Source organism: Leuciscus leuciscus (genome assembly GCF_965113295.1).
Source record: "Leuciscus leuciscus genome assembly, chromosome: 8".
NCBI classification, from domain to species: domain Eukaryota; kingdom Metazoa; phylum Chordata; class Actinopteri; order Cypriniformes; family Leuciscidae; genus Leuciscus; species Leuciscus leuciscus.
In genome coordinates, this window is record NC_138732.1 from 43,735,198 (window position 1) to 43,761,079 (window position 25,882).

Sequence of the window (25,882 nt, forward strand, 5' to 3'; positions counted from 1 at the left end):
TGGACTCAAGCCTCGTTCAGTCCGACACAATGGACCCATTGCTGCAGTCGTAATCAGCATTTGGTCAAGCGAGTGGATTTCCCCAGTCTTCACATAACACCCAGTGTCTGATGTCCCACACGCTGTTGTGCAAGTCCTTCTGATGGACAAAACTCACGCTGCCACTGCTCTAAGCTGAGGATATATATGTGTGTACAGCTGTTTATTTACTTATCAGACAAAACAATGCTTAAAAATGATGTATACATCATTATATACATACATCAACCGTATACATACTGGGAACTATATTCTCAGAAGGCGAAGCACTGCTACTTCTGCGGAGTTATTTAGTAGCAAGTAGCAGTGCTTCGCCTTCTGAGAATATAGTTCCCAGTATGTATACGGTTAGAAGATGCCTGTGTCTCATGTGATCTTGTTATTTGTACACGCTGAGACTATACACATCACAACATGTAAATAGGAGAATGTTGGCGTTATTTTGTCACTTATTGGGAGCAGTATGCTAGCTGGAGCCGTTTACCTCCAGTCTTTGTGCTAAGCTAGGCTAGCGGTGGGTGCGTCAGACAGAGTTACGGCACGCACGGAGATGAGAAGGGTATGTATGGACTTATCTAACTCTGGGGGATACGGGGAATAAGATAAAGTCCCAAAAAGTCCTTTAATGACAGAATTTCAATTTTGGGGTGAACTAACCATTTGAAACCCATTTAATCTTATCATTTTTCCAAGAGTGTATTAATTCTGCTAATTCTTGCCAGTTAACAATATCTTTACACAACTATGAAAATCCTCTGCAGGAGATGGATTATTTTCCTAGATTCTGGAACAGCCATCTTAGCATTATTCAGGATTCATACACACTCTGTCAGTTTAAGTCTAGACTAAAGACACACCTAACTGCATCACATAAGTGTATAAGATTTATTATTTAACTGCTTACCATTATTTATTTATTAATTTTTTCAGTAAAGGAAAACCAAATTTTGCAGATTGAGAGAGAAAAATTTACACAAACATTCCACATTCACACAAATCAATAACACTGATTTGTAACAACGCTGTCAGAAGGTGCTTTGACTGGGTAAAAATACAATACAGCACAATAAAAATGCAAATGGTATGGTAATACTCATTGATCAAATACAGTGACACACTGCTACTAGACAATCAAGAAAACAATCACCGAGAAGTCAGAAGTCCTTTAAACTTAGATGTCCCATGAACGGGTGTCAGTGGAAAATGCCAACATTCCAGTAATTTTCTTCAGCACTACATCCTGAGACGAGAAATCCACAGCTCTTCTTCTGACTCTTCTTCTGAGTCTCACTGACCTGGGGTGCGTTTCCCAAACCCAACGCTCGTCGCAAGTTCTGTCGTTACCAAAGGAGAACTTGCGATGATAGTCGGCTAACGATGCTTTTAGGAAACGCACCCCTGATCTTTTCCATTGCTGGTCAGTGTGTTGAGCTCAACCGTGCCAGCATTCTCCAGGGCAGGCACAGGGCAATCACCCCTCGGCATGTTCTCCTGCGAGGCCTGGCACTTCCCGGTAGTCAGTGATTTCTGAAAGGACTCCGAGGTAAAGTAGTAGACCACCGGGTCAAAGCAGCAGTTGAAGGTGGCAACACAAAGCGTGATGGGATACAGTGTCCGCGCGAGCTTCTCCACCCAGCAGCTCGCGAGCGCTCGAGTGCGCACCATGGCGTAGATGAACAGAACAGAATTGTAAGGTACAAAGCACACAATGAAAATGGCCAAATGCACTACAATCATGCGCAGAACACGCTTCTTGTTGGTTCCGATCTGGCACAGAGTAGCGGGTCTACGCAGAGTCCGGAGCACCATGGAAGAGCAGGCGAGATTGATCATCAGTGGTATGAGGAAACCCACCACCTCAATGACGATGGTGATCTTAGACAGATGTGTCTTCCACGTTTTCTTGGAGAATCCCTCAAAGCAGGTGGTGCTAGCCTTGGACTTGTTGGTGGAAGAGAAGAAGGTGACTGACATGCCTCCGCCCAGTATCAACAACCAGATGATCCCACACACGATCCCAGCATTGCGGCGGGACCGAATGGAGAGTGAACGGAAGGGGTAAACGATAGCCAGGAATCGGTCCACACTGATGCATGTGAGGAACAGCATACTGCCGTAGATATTGGTGATGAAGGCTCCTCCGGAGATCTTGCACACTGTATCCCCAAAAGGCCAGTGGCGATTCACGTTGTAAAAGATTTTGAAAGGAAGCGTAAACACAAACACTAAGTCTGATAACGCTAGATTGGTCATGAATAGCGTGGTCTCGTTACGCAATTTCATGCGACAGCAGAAGACGAACAGTGAAGCACAGTTAGTGACCAGTCCCAGAACAAAGGCCACACTGTACACCACACCGTACAAGTTGTACTTGAAGGAGTCGTCGATGCCACAATAGTCCATCCCAGTCTCATTAAGAACAAGACTGGCCATTATGGCAGTGGAAGCTGTTCTTCTGTTTCCAGTTAATTCCCAACAGTCAGCAAGAGCTCTGCACGAGCCGTCCTTCCCATCATCTACTCACAGCTCCACAAAGCTTGATCAGATGATCTCATCTTGTTTTGTGAAGGTACAGTCAGCTACCTTTGTCTGGTTAAGGCATAGGCCGATAGGCAAATCTGTAGTTTCCTGCATGGAGGACGACAGTGAGAAAATAAGTTAGAGCAGTGCTTACCAAACTTGTCCTGACCCACACCACTAACTCCACATCTCATACATCTCCCTCATCTAACACAGCTGATTCAGCTCATGAGCTGTGAACTGGGGGAGTGTAATGAGGGACGCAGAGTTTGATGGGTTGCGCTCACATACACATGCATGGGTCATTCCCTGAATGCATTGAGGAAGTTACATTTAAAATATGGATTGGGAAAACAAGAATATTGTGTATTAAGTGTGTTAGGGTTAGGGGGCATTTTGATTACAGGCCCCCTGATATCAATGGGTTTTGATTTTATAAAATCATAAACGGATTTTATGATCTGTTTATGATCACAAACGGATCTTTTTATATTTTATAAACTGATCCCTCGCTACTGGTTATGTATCGTCTGGTCTAAATAGCTGCTTTCACTCCAATAATACAGAGACCTGGTCTTGATAAAAGTCCTGAGTAACTTCTGACTTATTTCCAACCTTCCCTTTCTATCTAAAGTACTAGAAAAGGTGACCGCCACTCAAATACAGTATCACTTTGATAAGTAATCCACACAAACCATTTCAGTCTGAGTCTGCTCTTAAAGAAGTAGTAAATTACCTTCTCCTGGCTTCTAGTCCTATTAGATCTTAGTGCAGCTTTTGAAACGGTTTGCCATTCAGTCCTGCTTTCTCTGCTATCTGCTATTAGTTTCATGGCACTGCCTAACAGTGGTTACCTTCATATCTATCGGACAGGCAACAATACACTAGCATCATGGTCTTAATTCTTATAGTTACACTGTTGATAAACAAATCTTTCTGCCCAGCCCATTTCTGTTTCTCCACCCCATCCATCACTGCCTGGCCTTAAAGATGTTAAAATATGGATGGCTGAATACTGTTAAAACTGAAATCCGGTTAGTTGGCCCTACATCCCTTGGCATTTTGTCAACATGACCCCTGATATAGCCTTAGTTAGGCCTTCACCCATTGTATGGAATCTGGGGTCACTATTTGATCCTAAATCGTGCTTTAAACCGCATATCAGCCAGCTTGTTAAATCTTTTTAGCAATATTGTCCGTATGTGACCTTTGCTCAGTCTTAAAGATGCTGAAAAGGTTATCCATGCTTTCATAACCGCTCGTTGGACTTTTGTAACTCCTTGTTCTGTGGCCGACCCACTAAAGCCCTTAATCGTTTGCAACTAGTGCAAAATTCAGCTGCCTGTGTTCTGGCTTTAACAAAACAATCTGCTCACATTGCTCCCTATTATCTTATGCATTCAGTTTTAAGGTCTGCCATGGTTTAGCAGCCTTATTTCTAGCAGAATCAATACATGCATATGTTCCAGCCCGCACTCTTAGGCAGGATTCGAATTATGATTTCATCTTTGATTTCATCTTTTAAAAAAAGAGAAAAAAGTAGCCTATGAGCAGGCGCGGTGTAGCTTACTAATGTAAATAAATAAAAATGTTTACTAAAAAAGCATTGCTAACACAATTCAGTTTAAATAGTACATTTGGTTTAATTTGTCGTTTAATGAGGTCTAATATGTGTTGTTAGTGGTGAGAATTTTCACGTGAATAAATAAATAGATCCAACGATTTTAAGCGTGTGTTTAAGTGGTCCAGTGTCAGAACTTTTGCCAAGTGTGTCAGAGGTTCTGGGTTCTAATCCGCACTCGTATAGGTTTTTTTTTTTTTTCATCAAAACCGATTATGTTTATCAGTGGTTGTATATCAGGCAAGGACACGTTTGTGTGCATTTTGTTTTGTAATTTCACCAGAACGAATAGAGAGTCTCCACAACAGATTGAAGCGCGCGTCCGAGTGAAGACTGTGCGCGAGCCACAAGAGAACACATATCCGCGCCGCTGATCGCAGCGGCAACGAGCACTTTGATCACTTTATTTAAAAAACAACACATTTCAGCGCTAGATCGCCTCTTATTTAACAAACTAACTAAATGAATGCTCTGCTAGTTAACTGAAGATGTTTTATTTATTTGTATTGGTATAGTGCCGCGAGATGTTTCAAAAGTGTTGGGGACAATATCGACCTTAGTAAAAAGTGGTGGGGACATGTCCAACCCGCAAATTACGCCTATGTTAAAATAACACTTGCCTGATGGGTTATGCTACTGCTAGATTGGACGTTGACGTCACTTCTGTGAGTTGAGAAAAGTCAGTAAAATTCTTGGCAGAAGGCGAAGCATAAGGATGTAGTGTGATGACGATCCGAGATCCTGCGAGATCCATGTTTGGCATCTTGTCCAATCTGTTAAGTCACGCTAGAGTAGTCTGAAGGAAAAAGTGCTTTATTTGTAATTTAAAATAATGGTGCTGATGATTTTTAGAGACCCCCACAGGTGTATGATTTTACTGCTTTCATGGGAGCTCATCCTCTCTCTATGGGAGCTCAGCTCCCACGTAATTCGAACCATGCTCTTAGATCAATTTCTGACAGCTTGCTTGTCCTACACTCTCAGAAAAAAAGGTACACGATGGTACAAATAATGTTCCTCGAAGAACGGTTTTGTACCTTTTTAATAATTGTACCCTAAATGGTACAGGAAAGACCTCTGATGATACTGTTTGGTACCTTTTAAGGTACAACTGAAATGAAGGTACAAAATTGTTCTCACATCAAGGGTACATTGAATACCTGTCAACCTTGATAGACAGCTCCCTTATTATTACATTTGCAAATAGCATACAATCTCTATGAACGAAAATGATTAGGCTAAATAGTAAAGTTATGAATAATTTACAGATTAAAATATTTAAATGAGCTTATACAACTGTCTTAAATGTACATTATCATAACAGTTCTGAAAAAATAGTGCCAAAAACATGTGAAAACCACGAGGAAGCAGGTGATATTTATAAAACAAAATACTTAATGCAGTTTTTTAATAAATATTTTCATAGACAATCATGATAAAATAGGCTACATTTATCATTGGTATCCACGCAATTTGTCGTTTGCTTTCCATTGCAATCCGGCCAAATTACTGTTTCATGCACGATTGGTTGCTGTGTTAAATAATTCGCATAGCAACAAGACACTGATTGGTCGAAGGCGGCGGCGCTGCTGCAGCCGTTACGGAATTTTCTGTCAGAAGGAGAGCGGGAAGAAGCACGTCCAGGCATTTTGCCTCTGTCTTTTTCGACTTAAAAGCTTAAAAAAATTAAGAAGGTGGATTTTAATGATCAAATAGTTCGTAGATGAAATGTAAAGGTGAGTTTTGACTATTTGTGTTTATATTTAGTACACAAGGCAAACAATTTAGCAATGTTTCAACTACTCAAAGCGAAATTAGCAACTTAAATTTAGCATATACGACAGCACGCAATGCTGTTAGTCATTTGTGTACACTTTTTGAAAATTTTAAAGCAGTTATTACTTTAATATTACGTTACAATACACAATATGGCATTTGCTCTCCACTGCCCACTATAACTGGTAACTTAACTGTTAACAATTAGGCATAGCAACACGACATTGATTGGCCGAAGAATTTTCAAACAGAACGGAGAGCGGGAAGCAGACAACCATGGCTTTGTCGTCGTTGTCGTCAGAAGAACTCCTATTAAAATTAACAGAGGCCGGACTTGAATTCTCAGAGGAAGAAAAGAGAAAATTCAAAGGTGAGTTTTATATTTAATCAAATCAAAAATGTATAAAATGTTACAACTATTTAAGCGTGGCATTAGCAAGTGTATTTAGCTTAATTATGTATGAATCCAGTGCTATTAACCGTCCGCTTATAACTTAGTTTAAAGTGATTTAGTTTGTGTGCTGCAGTTCGGCCGTAAGTTAAGTTATACCTGGTTCAGATTAATTTACAAGATTTTTGTGTCTGTTACGGTAGTCACGGTGTCAGATTACGCGATTTTGACTCCTAAAATCTTGTTGTGTCGTGGACAAGAAACTAGCAGGTAACGTTACATGTTGCTTTCCGACCAGTCATCGCGTGCACGCACACATTCACTCTCTCACACACACACACACACTGTCCCTCACGCACACACTCGCTCACTCGCGCACACACACACACACACACTGTCGCTCACTCACTCACTCGTGCACACACCATAGACTGTAAAAAATATGGACAAAGCGTCTGTGACGTCACCCATAGACTTTCTGAAGAACGGGTTTGAAGCCGTTTATGGGGGGTATGGGCGGCGCCATCTTGGAAAATCTTGGGAAACCCTAACCCCGCCCACCTTCTGACGCAGCGCGCGTCACTCAGCTCGCTCTGCTACTCCGGTTATCTCTGTGTATATTTTAGGCAACGAAATATGTTATAAAACACCATACTAACTCTTTTCGTTTTCATTTAAAGAAATCTTAAACATTATAGCCACACAAATGTGGTTCAGGCAACGCGTATTGATTATATTCACTGCACATAACGTTTGCCTATTTATAAAAAAAAAAAAAAATATATATAAAACACAAACCTGCCTCTTTTCGTTTTAAATATAATATAAAAATATTAAACATTTTAATATGGTCCAGGCAATATGTGCATTTGTACTAAACAACAGATGTTGCACTAAACAACATTACAGATCATCTTCGTTGTATTAAAATTTTAAATGACAAAACTCAACCCAGTCTCTTTTTGTTAAATTTCAGTTTTATCAATATTAGCTATTATAAAAAAGTATAAGTAAAAGGTACAAGAAGCTATACAAATAAAGCAAACAATTCTGTCAAACATACAAAGTCAGCGCTCGATCTAGTCTAACCATACAATGGTAAAGTTAAATAGCTTATAAACTTATGAAACTTCCCCTCAGCCAAACCAATTGGCCAGGGAACAAATTATAGATTTACAAGACCAAAAATCGCCCGTTAGATATACACAAGACAAATTATATGTTTAACCACTACAGAGACGCCAGAGTCAGCGGCAAACGTCAGAACGACTAGCCGAGGAAAGGCTGCTCCAGGCGGGGTACATCGCGCCGAGCGCCCGGTCATCGCTGGATCTCACAACTGGATACAATTTTCATAAATCTTTATAAATAAACCACAGATTTGAGCTTTAAACAACTACATTCTCGCCTGAAAAACTCTTAAAACTACATTTCATGATACAGAAACAGTAGTATTATATGTCAACTGTATTAAAAAAGGGCGCTTCTTATGTTGTCATTCTCCGTGGCGCTGCCTTGTCAGCTGTCAATCAAGCTGTCAATCAAATTAACCACGCCCTTATTGTCATACATTTTATATCTAAATACAATCTAAACTAACGAGTTAGAAAAAAATTCACAGCCCTCACAGTTGTCAGGCACTCGGAACCTATCGAAAAATACAATAAAAGTCCATGGGACCAATCTGTAAAAACATGAATTTATGCTGTGAAAACGGACATTTTAACATGGGGGCTATGGACATTTGCTCCCTTTTGGGACCTTCCCCTAGCGGATTTTCGATGTATTGCAGTTTTTCGCACTTCCGGGTAGGCTTCATTTTTCATCAGATCAGAATGTTGCCGCTTGGCACACACACACTCACTTGACATTCGTTACACATACGGTTTCATTCCTATTAAACTGTGCATTTCATGTTTTCAGCCCAAACCCAACTCAGATAGGCCTATACAAATAACGTCCGTCTTGTGCATGTTCACAAAGTATATCTTGCAAAAGTCCAGACAAACTTGTGACGTTTGTTCTTTGTGGTCTGCCCATCACTCTTTCCCTGTGTTTAAAATAGTGTGATTAACGTTAGGCTACCTGATTCTGCCCTAACGTTATCTATCAGTCATATACATTTCATTCATTGTATTAAATAAGTTTTTTGAAACTTAGCAAATGTCTCTTTGACTCTTAGATTTTGAAGTTGATGGGGAAACTGTCAGTGCTGGTCTCACGGATCACATGATAGCACAACTTTTTGAGAAGTCTTTTAAGAAGCAAGTTAAATTGATCAAACTTATCCAACAACTTAAAGAGAACCAGAGTGAAGAACTGTCTGAAAGTCTGACTACATCTTCAGCTTTGAGGCAAGTATTAGTACAAGTCATTTGAGGTATTTTTTAATTTATGTTCCCTTATATTTTCTTCTGATTGACTGACTTTCTTCACAAAGGTTGAATGGTAAGTTCTTAATTATTATTTTTTTTGCCAAAATGACACTGATGTAAATCTTGATAAAGCACAGTAAAACTGCACTTCAAATTAAAGTCTGAAAGATTTCACAGAAGTCACTTTATTAAAAGTCTATTCACCCAAAACCTGATGCTTCAGAACTTCAATAAAGAGATCGTAAAATAAGTCCAAATGAATTAAGTAGGTTAATTAATTTGTTTATTTAAAATCTGGCCATCATTTTATGTTACAAAAAGTGCATAATGCTGCTATTTTTTGTTGGTTTCGACAGTGATTTCAGTGTGTGCGAGTACTTTTTGAACATTCCAGAACATTTTATCAATGCTGTTAAAATTCAGAGATCATTTTGGTCACTATAATCGTGATATGAACATTTCATACTGTTTCATCTCTATTCTGCGTTATTCCTCTGTCTAAACAGCCAAGAGCAAAGAACTCCAGCCCCATTTCCTCTTGTCTTCTCACTACCAAAATTCCCAAAGGATGTTCAGTTAAAATTGGATAACAAAGAACCATGTCATAATATCAGCTCTTACCGGCATTGAATTGTACGAGTGCTGCACGAGACTATGGCTCAGCACACACTGTAAGTTTAATAAAAAACATTATTTTGTTTTTTAAATTCCAAACCCTGGTAATCATTTGTAGTAAATTTGCACTTTTTTAATCTTTTGATAGATATCCTTCAAACAGTGACTATGTTTGCGCAGTCAAGGCTCTTATCTCCAAATACCCTTTCCTGAGAGATGCAGAGGGAAATGGATATGTAAGTCAAATGTTTAATATTTATTTTTTAGACATTAATGTAATTTATAGACATGCTTAAAAGGTCATGAAACCTGCTGTTTCAGCACTAGTTCTCGCTACAGTTTTAAAAAAAAATGGAAAAAGTAGATGTGGTAAACTTTATGGATTTACGAATGGATGCTACACAAATGAATCTCAGATTTAGTTTACTGTTTCATGACCCTTTACCAATACTGCTATTTGACTTTTTGTCAACCATCGATTAGTATGGCATATTTTAACTGCCTTCCCAGAAAACACTGACTTCAGCTTGACTTTTTTTTTTTTACAACAGCATACCTGGCACATGTCCCTGAAAAGACAATTTAAAACTGAAAGGTCCCCACTTGTTAACGAAGAGGAGGTAAAAAAGATTAAAATGAAATATGGTCACAATGTAAAGAAACCTGGAGAAAAAGAGGCTAGTTGTCAGAGAACCAGCAGATCTGTGGTAAGCAATGTCTAGCAGTGATACATCACAATATAAAACTCTAAAATAAATGTTTAGAATCTACAGCTTTAAACTGTAGTCTTTCATCAAAGGAATAATTCACTCAGATTATATATGACTAAATCTTGAAACCTGTAATCTTGTCATTACATGTGTTTTGCATTATAGGCAGGTGAAGACTGTGTGTCTTCTATTGGTGAGGATGCTATTTCGATCAATGCCCATGTGAAGACCTTACAGGACCAGTACAAGAAGACCCAACCAGATGCTGCAATAGTGGATGAAAAAATGAAACAAACATTTGCTTGGAGGAGGAGGGAAATAACCAATGGCATTCCTGTTGCAGAAATTTTTCAAAAATATCCCTTCCTTAAGACCCCTTCAGTTGTAAGTAAAAAAAAAAAAAAAAACTTATACATATATTGTTTACTGATTTCCATACAATGGCAGATGATTATTACTTTTAAAACATTTAAAAACAATTCTGAAAGCCTAACAAATATTGTCCATGTTACTTGTGCATTAAAAAAAAAAAAGTTAATATTTTACTTTTTACCATACAGTACTGTGTTTCCCACAGTATTTTTGTGGGTGGAGCTCAGTACCTCTAGGGGGGGTCAGTGGACATGCACCCCCCGGAATTTTTTTTACATTAAATTAAATCAGAATCATCCTCACGTTTTCGGTGATTCCCTAGTTATTTAATTTTTTTTATATTGAAAATTCTTAAATCAGGGCATTTGTCCGGTCAGACAAGTACAATTCTCTTTCACTTGTCCCTTAAAAAAAAACACGTGTCACAGACAAGCGTTATTGTCGAGCCCTGATATGTTTTCCTTGAATGGTTTTCCCTGAAGAGAATTACGTTGTTGAAAACGAAAGTAAAAGTGTCGCACGTTCATTGCGTTTTACCGTGATGGAGTTCTGTGTAATTCGTAATTCTCTATGCAGGAAAAACCCTGCTCTCCTTTGAACATTCAAGAGTGCATGAGAGAAGCCCGTTCATAAATGCTGCTTAAGTGAAAGCAATATTTCTCAATGTGGGAACAAGCTTTTGAAAGTTCCCATTAGAACATGGTGTGTGAACTGTTGCTTTATACTATGGTGAGAAAAGAAATAACATTAATTTAAATTAATTGTGTTTTTTTTTCTTCTCGTGTTTGTATTTCAGTTATTCCAGGAAATGGGTCGAATGCATGCCGTAAATTTAAGCCGGTGTTTCCAGGATTCCTTCAGCAAAATTGTGTCCAATGTTTTGAGTTTGGCTAAAGGGAAATCCGTTATAGAAGCACATTACATGGATGCCAGAAGAGAAGCTGTTGCAGAGAGTCTTTGTGGTATGCATGTTTTCCGTTTAGACAGCTTGTATTGAAAATACAAATTGAATATTGTATGTCTTTATACCTGCTAGGGGTGTAACAGTTCTTGGTTAAAAATCTGCCTGGGGGGCAGGATGTTAAATCACTAATTCGAGAGTAAAACGTTCACGTTTTTAATTGTAGTGTTTGTTCTCTAACTGAACTAAATTATTTGTATTACTCTAAGAACATTGGGTAAGTGATGTAACCGGTGTTGCAGCTGAGCACCGGTAACACAGACTATCGCAGCAAGCCTAATCTATAATATGGTTTGTTGAAGATAAATTACGTGTGAAACAGTTCCACTACCCAAAATAATTACCAGAAAAACCTGAAAAGCACCGTTTATTTTATTTGTATCTTTGTTTTTTTGTATTTATTTGTGTAATTGCTTGTAGTTTGATTTTTGATTTTTTTTTTAGTAGACTTTTTCTCTGAACATGACACATACCGTGAGCCTTAAAACCATGATACAAACCGAATGTTAAACCCCTAATACCTGTTCAATGTCTTTTTAGATATGGATTTTCGTGCTGCTATGGTTTTACTTCCGGTGATTTTCAGGGAGAAAGTAGACGATTATGTCACAATCGGACAGGTATTTAATGCAAAGAATCTAAAGCAAGTAGGGATGCACCGAAATTTCGACTTTCGAAAATTATTTTCATTCATTGGCTTGTATGTTTTAAATTCAGATTCATTAAATTATTGAATTTAATTAAAGTCTTTTAATAATACAATTATACAAAAATATTTAAATTTAAAATATATTTATTTTTAAAAAGTAATTTTCGGTTTTCGACCAAGTGCATCCAGAAGTTTTGGCCCTGAATTTATTCGGTGCATCCCTAAAAGTAAGATAATATAAAAACTAATCTGGCTTAAGTGTAGATAGACAGCTGTAACTAGGCATTGGGAACATGAATTTAATCCAGATTTACTTCTGATGTTTGTAATATTGGTTCTTCCATTTTGTTTAGGAAGAACCATCCACACCATATCCCACTGTACAGATTTTGGGAGCGTCTAACTGGAAACAGGTCTTCAGCGAGAAGAGAATATTCAGCACTGTGAAAATGGAGGTATCTGAAGTTTGCGGAGCAGTTGGGGTGGAGGACGGTGTTCTGTGTATTCAACCTTGCATATCCCTCGTACAACAGGAACACTCTACTCTTTCTCCAAAGGCATGTGTTGAAGGTAACTGCACCTGCTGATAAACCATTGCCAACTGCTGTCGTCAGGATTATTAATCTTTTATCTTAGACTGAGAGGATGCCACGACCCTATGCATGTCCAAAGTGTTCACGCAGACATTTTACTGTAGTGAAACTAATCAAACATGTAGGATTGATTCATGCTCATGAGCATGACTTTTCCATCTGTTGCGGACTTGATGGATGTCAAAATTACTTTTTCAAATACGAGTCTTTCAGGCGTCATGTATATAGAAAACACAGAACTCACATTTGGCCAAGTCATAACAACGTCACTGGAGAGGATGAAGTTGACATTAGTGACAATGAAGTCAACACTGACACTGCAGAGGATACTCCTGAAGATGTTATGCTGGATATGAACGATCTTTTGACTAATTTCAGAGGAAATCTGGTTTCCTTTGTATTGAAATGCAGAGAAAAAAATGTCCTACCGCAGTCTGTTCAGCAAGAAATCTTGCAAGATGTCAAGTTTCTGTTTAGTTTCTTCAAAGAAAACTACGATTCATTGCTTTCTTACCATCTAAAGCAAAATGGTTTTAATATAGAAGAAATTCCTGAACTTGTAGGGCATTTACAATCATTTGACTTTTTTGCTGAGGCCTGTAAAGTAATAGACTCTGAACATTTGTTCAAAGAATACTGTATTTCTCATTTGGACATGATAGAACCTGTTCAGAATACTATAAGGGATGTTAATGGTCATGTGATTGGAAATTTTGCCTATGTTCCCATCATTGATGTGCTCAAAAAGTACTGCAGCCATGAGGATGTATGGGACTCTATACATGAACAAAACATTCAGCCTAGGGATGAGCATGTGCTGAGGGACTACAATGACGGAAAGTACTTTAAGGAACATCCATTCTTTTCCAAACATCCAGCTGCATTGCGCCTGCACTTTTACGAAGATGAGTTTGAAGTGGTCAATCCGCTTGGTTCCAAAAGAAACAAACACAAACTCTGTGCTATTTACTATAGTGTTGGCAATATAGGTGTAAAACGCAGGTCTCAGCTAAAGCATATCCACCTTGCATTTAAGCAGCACATGGACATTATTCTGAAACCTCTGTTGGATGATTTAAAATTACTGTCAAATGATGGCTTTGATTTGATGTTCAGTAATAAGACATTCAATGTGCGTGCTGCTTTGGCTTCTATCTCTGGTGACAATTTGTCTGCTCACATGATTGGTGGATTTAGCATGTCCTTTAACTCAGGACGAATATGCAGATACTGTATGGCAACCCACTCAAATAAGAATGAGTTTTTCAGTGAAGATAAATTCATTCTCAGAACTTCAGAAGTCCACAAATATCACTTAGATTCTATAAAGGAAAATCCTACCAACACTTCAGTATATGGTGTTCAGAGAATCTGTCCATTTGATGAACTAAGTTACTTTGATGTGACAAAAGGACTGCCACCAGATATTATGCACGACTTATTAGAAGGCGTAATACCTTTAGTAGTCAAACTAGTTTTATGTAAAGCACATAGAGAAAAGCATATGACTATACAGGAAGTAAATGCTGAATTGAGTCAATTCTCAATAGGTCAAAATGACAGAGCAAACAAACCATCCCAGCTTTCTGAGAAAATTTTACACAATGCTAGCATCACAAAAATTGTGCTTATTTAGGCTTTTACCTTTTTTGATTGCACATCGCATTCCACCCTATTCTGAATATTGGAATGTTTATCTTCTATGTCGGGAAATTGCAGATACTGTTATGGCTCCTAGAGTAAAAAGAGAAAGCCTCCCGATTCTTGATTTGAAAGTGAAAGTTCTTACAAGAGTTAAAAGATGTATTTGACGTCATCACACCCAAGTGTCATTATCTAATTCATTATGCTAGACTTATTTCATCTTATGGTCCGCTGCGTCCACTTTGGTGTATGCGTTTTGAAAGTAAGCATCAGTATTTTAAAACTGTATCTAGCACCTGTAGAAACTTCATTAATATTGCTGCTTCCTTAAAGGAGAACTCGGTAACTCTAGCGAACTCTAGTCACTTCTTCGCTGATTTTCCCTTTTGTTGTCGCATGTTTTCCCCACGAGCTCCCCCTACAGCTGTGGGGGGGGTGTATATTTCACAACACAGTCGTAAAAAACTCACTTGCGGCGGCCTCCTCCCCCCTCTCTACCGCTGCTCATGTGCGTTTGTTTTGATCGGAGCAAGCCAACTGTATCGCGTGGAGCTATGTCTACCGAGGTGGGTCATCTGGTAATACATCATACATGCGTGTGTGTTTATGTCGAATTGCCGTAAAGCAATTTGTGTTTCGCGCTCGTTCTCGTTCTAGTTCTCGCTTATCACGAGACTTCCAATTTCTAACTTGCCGGGACGGTAGTGTTGCAAGTTGCAAGGTTGGTTTTCCGCCTGGGAACGCTGGGGGGAGCGGGGAAAGTCACCAATATCACCAGAACAGGTTGTTTAACCATCCAAATGATTTCTAGACAGTTTTATTAAGTTAAAAAAGTTACCAAGTTCTCCTTTAAGCAAAAGACACCAATTCAAACAGTGTTGGGAGTTTTCATCAGAAAGCATGTTGTATGATTATGAAAAAGTGACTGGAACAAGCATAAGCACTCCATTTACATCTTTACCCAGAGAGCTTCAAAATACACTTAAAAGTCACAAAAGTTGTCAAGCCATAGATTTTGCAGGTAAAACACTTCAACGTGTAAAAGAGGTTTGTGTAAATAATGTAAAATACAGCACCAAAGATGTGTTTGTTATTGATGTTGTGCATACAGAGGAAGTTCCTTTATTCTTTCAGGTTAAGTATGTTTTTAACGTAGATACATTGTGGATACTGTGTGGGAAACTGTTGCTCCCACAATCATTTGATTCTCATTTCCATGCATTTCGTGTTTCATATGATAAGGACTGGTTTTGTGTGATGCCAGGAGAGGAACTGGACTACCAGGCACTTGACCTTTATGGGGTTGATGAGCTTTTGTATGTAGGAGCCAGATATGCATAGTCACTCACCTACAAAACATTAGGTTTGTGCACATCTCTTTACAATGTTTATAATGCTTTATATAATTGAATTACTTCTTTAAAACTGTTAATGTTGTGTAAATTCAAAGATATTGTGTGTAAGGTAAAAATGAATTTAAAAGTCTAAATTGTATTGTGAAAAGCTTGAGAATTTTTATATTGGAAAATTAAATTGACATATTGTGACATTTTAGTGAAATATTTTGTAGCAAATGGAGAAATGTTTTATGTTCTGTTAAAAATATGTTTGAAATCTTCATTGTAAACTGTAGAGATGTATTTACAAAAGAAATATTTGAACCTGTAACAAAGTATTCAAACACATGTATTTATGTGTATTGTTTCTCATAATAAATTGATGTTATTCAATAGAAAAATGGCCTTTAATAGTTCTTGAAGGAACATATTTGACACGGTTAAGGTACAAAAGGGCTTGTCACTGGGGTGGTACCTTAAAGGGCACCTATTATGCCCCTTTTTACAAGATGTAATATTGGTCTTGGGTGTCCCCAGAATGCATTTGTGAAGTTTCAGCACAAAATACCCCACAGTTAATTTATTATAACCATTTGAAAATGTCATTTTTTGGGCCTGTTTTAAAAAGAGCTGTTTTGGAGTGTACCACCTTAAATGTTAATGAGCTGCATATCCCCGCCCTGCTGCTGGACCCAGATGATGAAGAGACACCAATGAGAATGGACTAAACGTCTCGGAATGGTTATTTGATACATTTATGTACTTACAAAGTTTTAATCGCGTCCCCTTTGCAATTATGGATGTGCAACCCACACACACACACACACACACACACACACACACACACACACACACGAACTGTGATAACGTTCGCGCAATTTTTTGAAACTACACACACACACACACACACACACACACACACACACACACACACACACAAATACTGTGATAACGTTTGCTAAGTACAAACGATTTATTTATTTTTTTCTTAAGGGGAGGGAGATAGACGTTTATATACGGTCTATGGAGATAGAGCAGACCTTAATTTATTTACATTTGTAATTGCTGCAAAAATGATAGCCTACGTGACATAAAACTGTCTGACGTTGTTTGTTGAGACATCTATGACGACGACAATAAATAGCTTTAGACGCATTTGTTGTTGAACTGGCTGACATCGATTGAAATGACTATTTGCTCAAAAATCATAAAATACACTTACTTCTGGAGGTGACGTTGAATCGCGAACTGTAGGCAATGATCCACACTTGATTAACTTTGACCCTCGTTCACTAAACAGTCAGTCAGAAAATGAAGGAAGTTTAAGTGGCACCTTTTCTTCATAAATAAAATCCATCCGCTGCGTTTTCAGTGGCTCTGATGTCAGTGAAGACTACTATGTCCATTCTTAAATTCCACAACAGAACACCTACACTTCTTATGAGACATTACACACCGGCTGTCGTTGAAACAAGATCACCGAGGGCGGGGTCTATGCCAAAACCAGACTGTCAATCAAACCGCGTCGGTGGGGCTTAGCGCATTTCTACGTCACAGTGAGGGAAATCTAGAACAGGGCGTTCTGAGACAGTGCTTGTGATTTATTGAGATAGTAAAAAAAACTACTGGGTGGATTTTTATCATTCTAGGGTGGTTTTGCTCACACACTGCCAACACACATTTATGTTCAAACACCATGTAAAAGTGAATTTTGCATAATAGGTGCCCTTTAAAGGATCAAATTTGTACCTTAGATAAAGGTACAATATTGTACCAGTAAGTAAAAAAAAAAAAAAAGTACATTTTGGTTTTCCATGGTACAAATCATGTCCTTAAAGGTACAAACTGTAATGGTACAAATTTGTTACTTCACATTAAGGTACAATATTGTACCAGTAAAAGGTACCGCCCCAGTGACAAGGGTTTGTACCTTCTTTGGTACAAAATTGTACTTTTTTTTCCGAGAGTGTACCCTAGCTCAAACTCTCTGCTGTCAGTGGTTCAGAATCACAGCTGCCCCGAAACCTCCACGTTTAACTTCACTCCAGACCTTTAAGACAGAACTCAAAACCTATCTGTTCACTCTATGTTTTGTTAAATTACTGTTTCCTCTTTTTTTGTTACACTCTCAGAAAATAAAGTACATAATTGTACCTTTAGGGGTACAATGGCTTATCACTGGGGCTGTACCCTCAAGGGTACAATATTGTACCTTAACCTTTAAAAGAAACGGTACATATGTGTACCTTTTAATGCTTTATGACCCTCAAAAAGGTACATATATGTACCTTGAGGTCCAATAATAAGCCCTATGGGGTATGCTAGTGTAGATTGTACCTTGGGGGACAGAAATGGACTCCTACTGTACCCCTATTTCTGACAGTGTATATCCATATTGCTATATGTTATCGTCTGATTGCCCGTCCTTTAGTTGTTCCTTGCTTAAGTATACCTCTATTATGATCTTTATCGCTGGAAAAGCGAAAGAAAACTGTGCTCCCAGAACATTTCTGCATGACTGAAAACAGTGACATGTAAAGGCCAAGTATGGACACATAAACCTGGAATGTGTCCTCTGCATTCAACCCATCCAAGCTAGTGCACACACATTAGCATTAGCAGTACAGAGAAGTGCGCGCGCACACACACACACACACACACACACACACACACACACACACACACACACACACACACACACACACACACACACACACACACACACACACACACACACACACACTCTCACACACACACACACACACACACACACACTGCCAGTGGAGGATACAGTACCTGAAAGCCACACTTGAGGAAAAGTACAGATCTCTTACCAGAAAATGACTTTGATAGAAGTTAAAGTCACTGTTAAGAATATCACTTGAGTAAAGGTTTTAAAGTATGTAATATTTCTTGATATTAAACGTACGAAAGTAAATGCAAAATACAAGAGAAGCAAAAAATATTATAAAAAAAAGTTCTATACACAGTTTGAGCAGCAAGATTGTGTTCAGTTTTAACTTTGTTGCTTCAATTTTGATTTCTTTAAATAAATTTAAAAAATGGCAAAATGTTTATTGTAAGTCTTAAATATAACAAAATATTAATATAATAATTATGCCTAGATCATTCATGTTAATTCACATTAATTCATATTAATCGACACAGCCATGCTTAAAGACGGTCATCTTTACACACAAAGGCATGGCATTGAAATTAGACACATTATTATATGTATATTTTCACACGTTTTGCTTCTATTTTAGAACATTTGATGATTATCTAATCAAAACACGTGTTACAGTGACGATAAAAGAACTGAAATCTAATGTGTTTCTGATGGGTTGATATGTGTCTGTCGGCTGCGTGACGAGTTTGCTTTCTCACATCACTAGCTTTAAATGTGCATATCGAATGCATGAAAGTGAACAAATGGATATAAACTAATGCAAATAGAAGGTAACAATCGTGACCATAAACCTTTGTCACATGTTTAACCGCTTGAGGTAGGCTACAAGTTAAACCTCAACCGCAAACACACTGCTGTTCTCCACTAATGCAGCATCTAGTCAACTAACTATTACTTTATAATGATATAAAAACATGTGCTGTATAAAGACTTTTTATTTATTTTTTACAAAAATTTGTCAATTTATACTTGTGGTCATTCTACACAATATCTTTAGTGATAAGTAGACTATCCCTTTAATTTAGCATACTTATTTGTTTGTTTACAAATGTAACTGCTGCTAAATAAATTTAATTTTGGTAGATACATTTTTCCCCTTGCTTTTTTCTATGTGATTACAACAAATTCATTACACAAAGCAAAAGCTTCCAGTAAAATGTATCACACAATTGCCCCATATGATTTACTTCTGAAGCCATGACCTTTGTGTGAAACATATTAAATGCTTGATAGCTGCATCTCTGCCAAACATTAATATTACAGTTTAATCATAGCATTCAAAATCACTACTTTAATAATGCATGTGAGGAGTGCATTGCTTGGTTTGTTAATTGTCCTAAACTAAACATATCCGAGATCTATTTTCTATTAAAGCAAAGGCTATTATTTGTAACGCTATTGACAGTGAAATATACATCTAATGTAAAGCTGCTGTGAAACATTTTGTGAATGGCCTGACCTATATTTGATTTATTGAGTTGAGCTTGAGTTTAACGGATATTTACACGCATAGTTAAAACACCACAGCGAACACCAGATCTCACAGTGTTTCTAACTGTGACGCGGTTCTTCAGGGAAATCTCATATGTTAAAGAAAGAAGTGGACCGCGACTATAACAAGCACTCAGAGTTTATCTTACAGCATCTTAAAGAGAGCAGCTGCCGAGCTACAGAACATGAAAGAAAACTTACATGAATCTTTCTGTTGAGTCTCCTCAGGCAGTGGCCAGATCAGGAACCCGAGACCTACTGGACAAACCCGAGTCCTACTGGACCACCATCCGCGGGAACGCGCCTGTCTGCATATTATCGTGAGCGCGCTTGGAGAGTCTGATGAAGAAACAGAGCTTCTGTGCTATAAAACATATAGAGAACCAAATCTACAAATAAATAAGTTATAATTAATCAACAACCCGGTAATGTCTTGATAAGACTTATACAACTCATTTTAATTATTGCTTCATTTTAATTTTTGCCTTTTCATTTATTATTTTCTTTTTAACTTTGATTTATAATTTATGTTTGTGTGTATTTATTTACGTGTTCATTTGTTTTTATTATGTATTTATTAATTCATGTATTTATTTATTCCCATGTTTGTTTATTTTTACATTAATCCCAACATTTGTTATTTATATTTGTATTTATTTCAAGCTGTCAACGTTATCGCGTGGACGCATGCTTTCTGTCCAGTTCAATGCGTTCAGATATTTAACGCAGCATCCGTTCATTTTTGTCATCCTCTGGGTAGCTTTACATTATATGATCCCGGTCTTATTCATGCAAATGCTTTTAAACCATTCAAGCGCGACAAGACAGTGCTGTCTGTGAAAGTCCTGACACACACACACACACACACACACACACACACCCGCACGCGCCAGTATCGTGCGCATAGACCGCGCGCCAGAATACATTTCTCTTTCAAGCTTGAACCAACCAACAATAACACACAATTATGCCAAAATTCCAGTTTTCTCGAGTATCCTCATAACATAAGAGCAGTCTTGAATGAGTTAAATAAAGTCTTAAATGAACATATAGAGTTGTGAGGGAACGAGGCATGTGTGAGATCCGCGTGCTGGTTTTAAAGGGACAGCAGCCATAATTCTGTCCGTCATTAAAGGTCATCAAAGAACAAAGGGAACAGAGAAAATGACTCCCTGCTCTTGACTAAAGAACTTTTGTAGCTTTAATAAGGATTAATCTATATTTATATACTTTATTATACTTTATGCCGTGCAGACTGTTTGATAACTTTATTCAATTTCTGTCTATTGTTCTGTAAATGTTAGACAGGAAGGGCACAGGTAAATATGACATTTATTATGGGTTTATGTGAGGACTGTTTGAAGCTCACTTCAATTAAAAGTTGTTATATTTTTTGAAGCCTTAAAAAAATTGATAGCTTTCAAAAACACTGTAATGTTGAATGGGGGGTAATTTTTATCCTGGCACTAATAGCTGTATTAGCAACGCATTCTCATCCTAGGGCATCATATACTGACGCTTTTGACATTTCGTCTACATCGAACGCACATGGCACCCTTTAGCGTCAATATGAGACGCACAGAGCTTTGTTCGGTTATGGGTAGGTTTAGGTCTGGGGTAGGGTTAGGGTTAGACCGCTAGGAGGCGCCTTCTGGCCCATATCTATCTGCGTCTCATATTGATGCTAAAGGGTGCCATGTGCGTTTGATGTAGACGAAATGTCAAAAGCGTCAGTATATGACGACTTGGGATGAGAACGGGCTGGTATTAGTATCAGTGACAGAGCCGGCCTTCCCTATTCATGGATTTCATCCGGTCCCTTTCCACAGGTGTATTAATCAAGCACAATGCAGTCTGCATTCATAATCTAGGTGCTTGATTTTATACACCTGTGGAAAGGGACCGGATGAAACCCATGAATACGCGAACTAAGTGACTGCTTAGGGCCCCGCCACCACTAGGGGGCCCCCGAACTAAGGTCCGACCACAGACCCTGACCTGTTACTCGACGTACATTCACATCTCACAGGACACTGCACTTATACATACTGGGAACTATATTCCCAGAAGGCGAAGCACTGCTACTTCTGCGGAGTGATTAGCGCAACACCTGAAAAGCACCGTTGTTACTTCCGTCAACAAAACCAACGTGACTAGCTAGCTAGTAGCGAGCAAATCACTCCGCAGAAGTGTCTCATATGACCTTGTTATTTGTACACGCTGATGTAAATAGGAAAATGTTGGCGTCATTTTTTTTATTTATATGAAAAAAATGACATGTTGTAGCTTTAACCAATGTACAGTTGGAAAACAGAATAAAACTTGAGCATTTGAGCAACCGAACCAACATCTTTAACCCATATAGCTCTGTGTCTGAACAGAGAGACCAGAGGATGTCTCTCAACAGAAGCTCCAGCTAAAGGTATGAGGCTAGCTAAAAAAGCAGCCGCGCAGACCTTTACTGTAGCCGGGGTCAAAACTGAAGGAACTCCAGCACTGAACCAACAGGGCGGCTGAACAGGTCCAGGTCTAGCTGCTCACACAAATGACACAAAGAGTCGCCATTATAGGACACACAGCTTCCTGGTGGGAGGAGCTCTAGAACTCAAAATTGTCTCAACAACCTCAGTCTAGAGGCCAGAAACTATGAGCTGGTTCTCCTCAGGGTCTCGTTTAAAACCGCTGCGCCGCGCAAACCAGGCCCTGAAGTAGCCGTACGCCACGTCCCACGCATGCGCGGTGATTTATAAAAACACACTTGATGTACACCTGTAAGACTTTCTCTGAAATGTATTTGATACTATTTGATTGATTTATTCAAACACAAGGCAACCAAAGGATTGTAATGTGATGCACATCCGTATCTCATATTTTCCTAATGTCTTGTACCGTTAACATGGAATCACGTGGATGAATATGCAAATGCGAATGATATGCAGATGAGGATATGCATAGTAAAATGAGGCGTTGTAAGCTCGTATATGGTTATTTCGGGGAGGAGACGCATGTTCACAGTCTTCCTCTGACTGGGGTTTATAAAGGGAATTTTGTACAGGTTCTGACGCAATTGGCACCAGATCTGGCAATTCTTGGCTTTCGGGCGCACATACACTTCCAGTAAGGATCCTCCACAGAGACCCCAGATCTCCAGCTTGTAGATCATCGCTTGCACTCGAGACAGAATACCGTGGCTACTAAGCTGTTGAACTGAGCTGGATGGAAGACATTCGGCAGAACGAAGACTGACAGAGGGAAACATTCTCTCCTCTCGCTCGGCCCTGCAGCGGCTGGTGGACCTGTCGGATCCTTCTCTGTTGTCTCAGTTTGGGTTTATATTCTAGAGACAGCACATGGAATATAATATTAACATGGAAAAAATAACGAGCCCAAAGATGCCTATAATAAGTGGACATGACAACACTGCAAATAAAAAAACAGAAACAGCAGAGCGAGACACGAGCGCAACGGTCAGACATGTTCTTCAAGCGCATGTTTACATAGAAAAAGATTGGAAAAATAGCGCAGTGGAATGGAAAAAAAACGTAAGGTTTAGCCGACAAAATTAACAAATATTATACATGGTTATATACACTCACTCATACATTACTCACATATCCTGAGTTTGCAACAAAAATATAAATGAACACGCAGTTGCATTTTGAATAACTTTTAGAAAATTTACTTTTAAACTATTTTTGCGATGTGTGCTGACAATTATACGCCGTTTAATCGTATTCCTCCAAGACCTCGACTCCTCTGTGTGGAGCTCAGGGAAGAACAGGAGGTTGCAGTGGCATGAGCTATTGCCTTGTCCAAATACACACACGTGCGGTCTTGGCCACCTGAGAGCGCAAGTGCGCAAGAATGTCCCATGTCTTAAAAATGCCAAAGTGCCCTTAATGTACACTAAACACACACTATCTCCAATACACTAAACACATACTATCTCCAATACACTAAACACACACTATCTCCAATACACTAAACACACACTATCTCCAATACACTAAACACATACTATCTCCAATACACTAAACACACACTATCTCCAATACACTAAACACATACTATCTCCAATACACTAAACACACACTATCTCCAATACACTAAACACACACTATCTCCAATACACTAAACACATACTATCTCCAATACACTAAACACACACTATCTCCAATACACTAAACACATACTATCTCCAATACACTAAACACACACTATCTCCAATACACTAAACACACACTATCTCCAATACACTAAACACATACTATCTCCAATACACTAAACACACACTATCTCCAATACACTAAACACACACTATCTCCAATACACTAAACACACACTAAACACATACTATCTCCAATACACTAAACACACACTATCTCCAATACACTAAACACACACTATCTCCAATACACTAAACACACACTATCTCCAATACACTAAACACATACTATCTCCAATACACTAAACACACACTATCTCCAATACACTAAACACATACTATCTCCATATCGCTTCGAGGCTAAGCATATCCCATCATGCATTTTGTTCGGGAACTCATGTGCCCCGAAATCGCGAGATGTCGAGGAAAACATTCCATTGTAATTTAAATTAATTAGATGCATATAATTTGGTAGTGTTGCACATTTTATTGGTGCAGAGATGAGTATGGTGTGTGTGGGCCTGTTTTGTACAACATTTGCAACTGTTTTTATCACTTAATTAGAAGCAGCACAATTTTAAATTTGTGTCTTCTGTTAGTTACACAGCGACTACTGTACAGACATGTAAAAACATGAAGAAAATATAATAAATAAAAGCTCTGTAAACACTTGCATTTATAAGTGTGTCTCATCGAGTGATCAAAAGGTTTACACACACTTGCAGTGTTTACGCCTACTCTAACACAACAGCCAAAATAGAGGAAATACGTCATGCAAGTAGACAAGTGGTCAAGAGCACAGACCGCAAGTGTGGGTATTTTGTTCAAGGCATATATATGCACATAAGCAAACAGGAAGTGCATGATTAATGCTCTGGGGAGAGCTCCCCCTGGTGGCTCAGATCGGGACTCAGCCTCAGTTTTTACATTATGAAATGTAAATCTTTTGTAACATTACAAATGTCTTCACTGCCACTTTTGATCAGTTTAATGCATCCTTGATGAATAAAAGTATTAATTTATCTCTTTTGTTTGAATGGTATCATTGTTTCCACAAAAATTTAAACATTATTAATAAAAATAATAATAAATGTTTCTTGAGCAGCAAATCAGCATATTAGAATGAGTAATGATGCTGAAAATTCAGCTTTCTCATCACAGGAATAAATTACATTTTTACATTTATTAAAATAAAAAAGTATTTTAAATTGTAATAATATTTCACAATATTCCTGTTTTTATTGTCTTTTTTTATTATTATTATTTATTAAAGCGTTAGAGACTTCTTTCAAAAACATAACAACATTGTAATGTTTCTAAACATTTGACAAGTCACGTTTGTATTAGGTGTCCTTAACTACTATGTACTTACATAAAAAAAAAAAAAAAAGTACAATGTACTTATTGTGTTGATGTTGTATCGTAAAACACTATAGGTGCTATTGAAGTGTGATACGGGTTAAGGTTAGGACAGGTCTGGAGGTATGGGGAGGTTTAAGGGTGAGTTAAAAGGTAAGGTAAGGTCAACAGTGTGGTACAAGTCTAGGGGTTAAATAAGGCACGTAACAATAGTTCTGGAGAAAACACTCCTATTTCCAGGTCCCAGCTCAACAAACAAGTCCACAAGAGCGTAGTTGGGGAAAAAAGAAGATTATTTTTATTTTAGATGACATGAATTCAATATTTTATGTTTGTTTCTCAAAATCATAAGTGGGGATAACAAACCATTGGGAGGGGACAAGGACTAAATAACAAACAAAAGTTACAAAAATTAACATTTAGGGGGAAACTAAATCAATCAGGCTCCATAAGAATACAAAAATATATATTTTGACTTTGAAATACATTTAAACAATTTATGAGTCATAATGTAAACTACTGACATCAGCAGCTTCATCCTAAACATTACTGAAAGGCACAGGATTAGTTTGTCA

General features: G+C 38.2%; 2 protein-coding genes and 1 long non-coding RNA gene across 3 annotated transcripts; 1 reads left to right on the forward strand and 2 right to left on the reverse strand.

Annotated features, from left to right (window-relative positions):
* Positions 1 to 343: 343 nt before the first annotated feature.
* Positions 344 to 20,532, reverse strand: lpar4 (lysophosphatidic acid receptor 4). Its single transcript, XM_082177668.1, has 2 exons — positions 19,985 to 20,532; positions 344 to 2,667 (listed from the first exon to the last, which is right to left on the reverse strand). Exon 2 carries the CDS (start codon positions 2,470 to 2,472, stop codon positions 1,423 to 1,425), a length of 1,050 nt encoding a protein of 349 aa, XP_082033794.1. The 5' UTR covers positions 2,473 to 2,667; positions 19,985 to 20,532; the 3' UTR covers positions 344 to 1,422.
* Positions 9,233 to 11,658, forward strand: LOC309504299 (sterile alpha motif domain-containing protein 3-like). The gene is made up of 5 exons (XM_082177341.1): positions 9,233 to 9,393; positions 9,486 to 9,573; positions 9,889 to 10,044; positions 10,213 to 10,431; positions 11,216 to 11,658. The coding sequence occupies exons 1-5, from the start codon at positions 9,377 to 9,379 to the stop codon at positions 11,414 to 11,416; spliced, it is 681 nt and encodes a 226-aa protein (XP_082033467.1). The 5' UTR covers positions 9,233 to 9,376; the 3' UTR covers positions 11,417 to 11,658.
* LOC309505359 lies at positions 16,417 to 17,022 on the reverse strand. The gene is made up of 2 exons (XR_014208400.1): positions 16,526 to 17,022; positions 16,417 to 16,491 (listed from the first exon to the last, which is right to left on the reverse strand). It is a non-coding gene; the product is annotated as an uncharacterized lncRNA (long non-coding RNA).
* Positions 20,533 to 25,882: the final 5,350 nt, after the last annotated feature.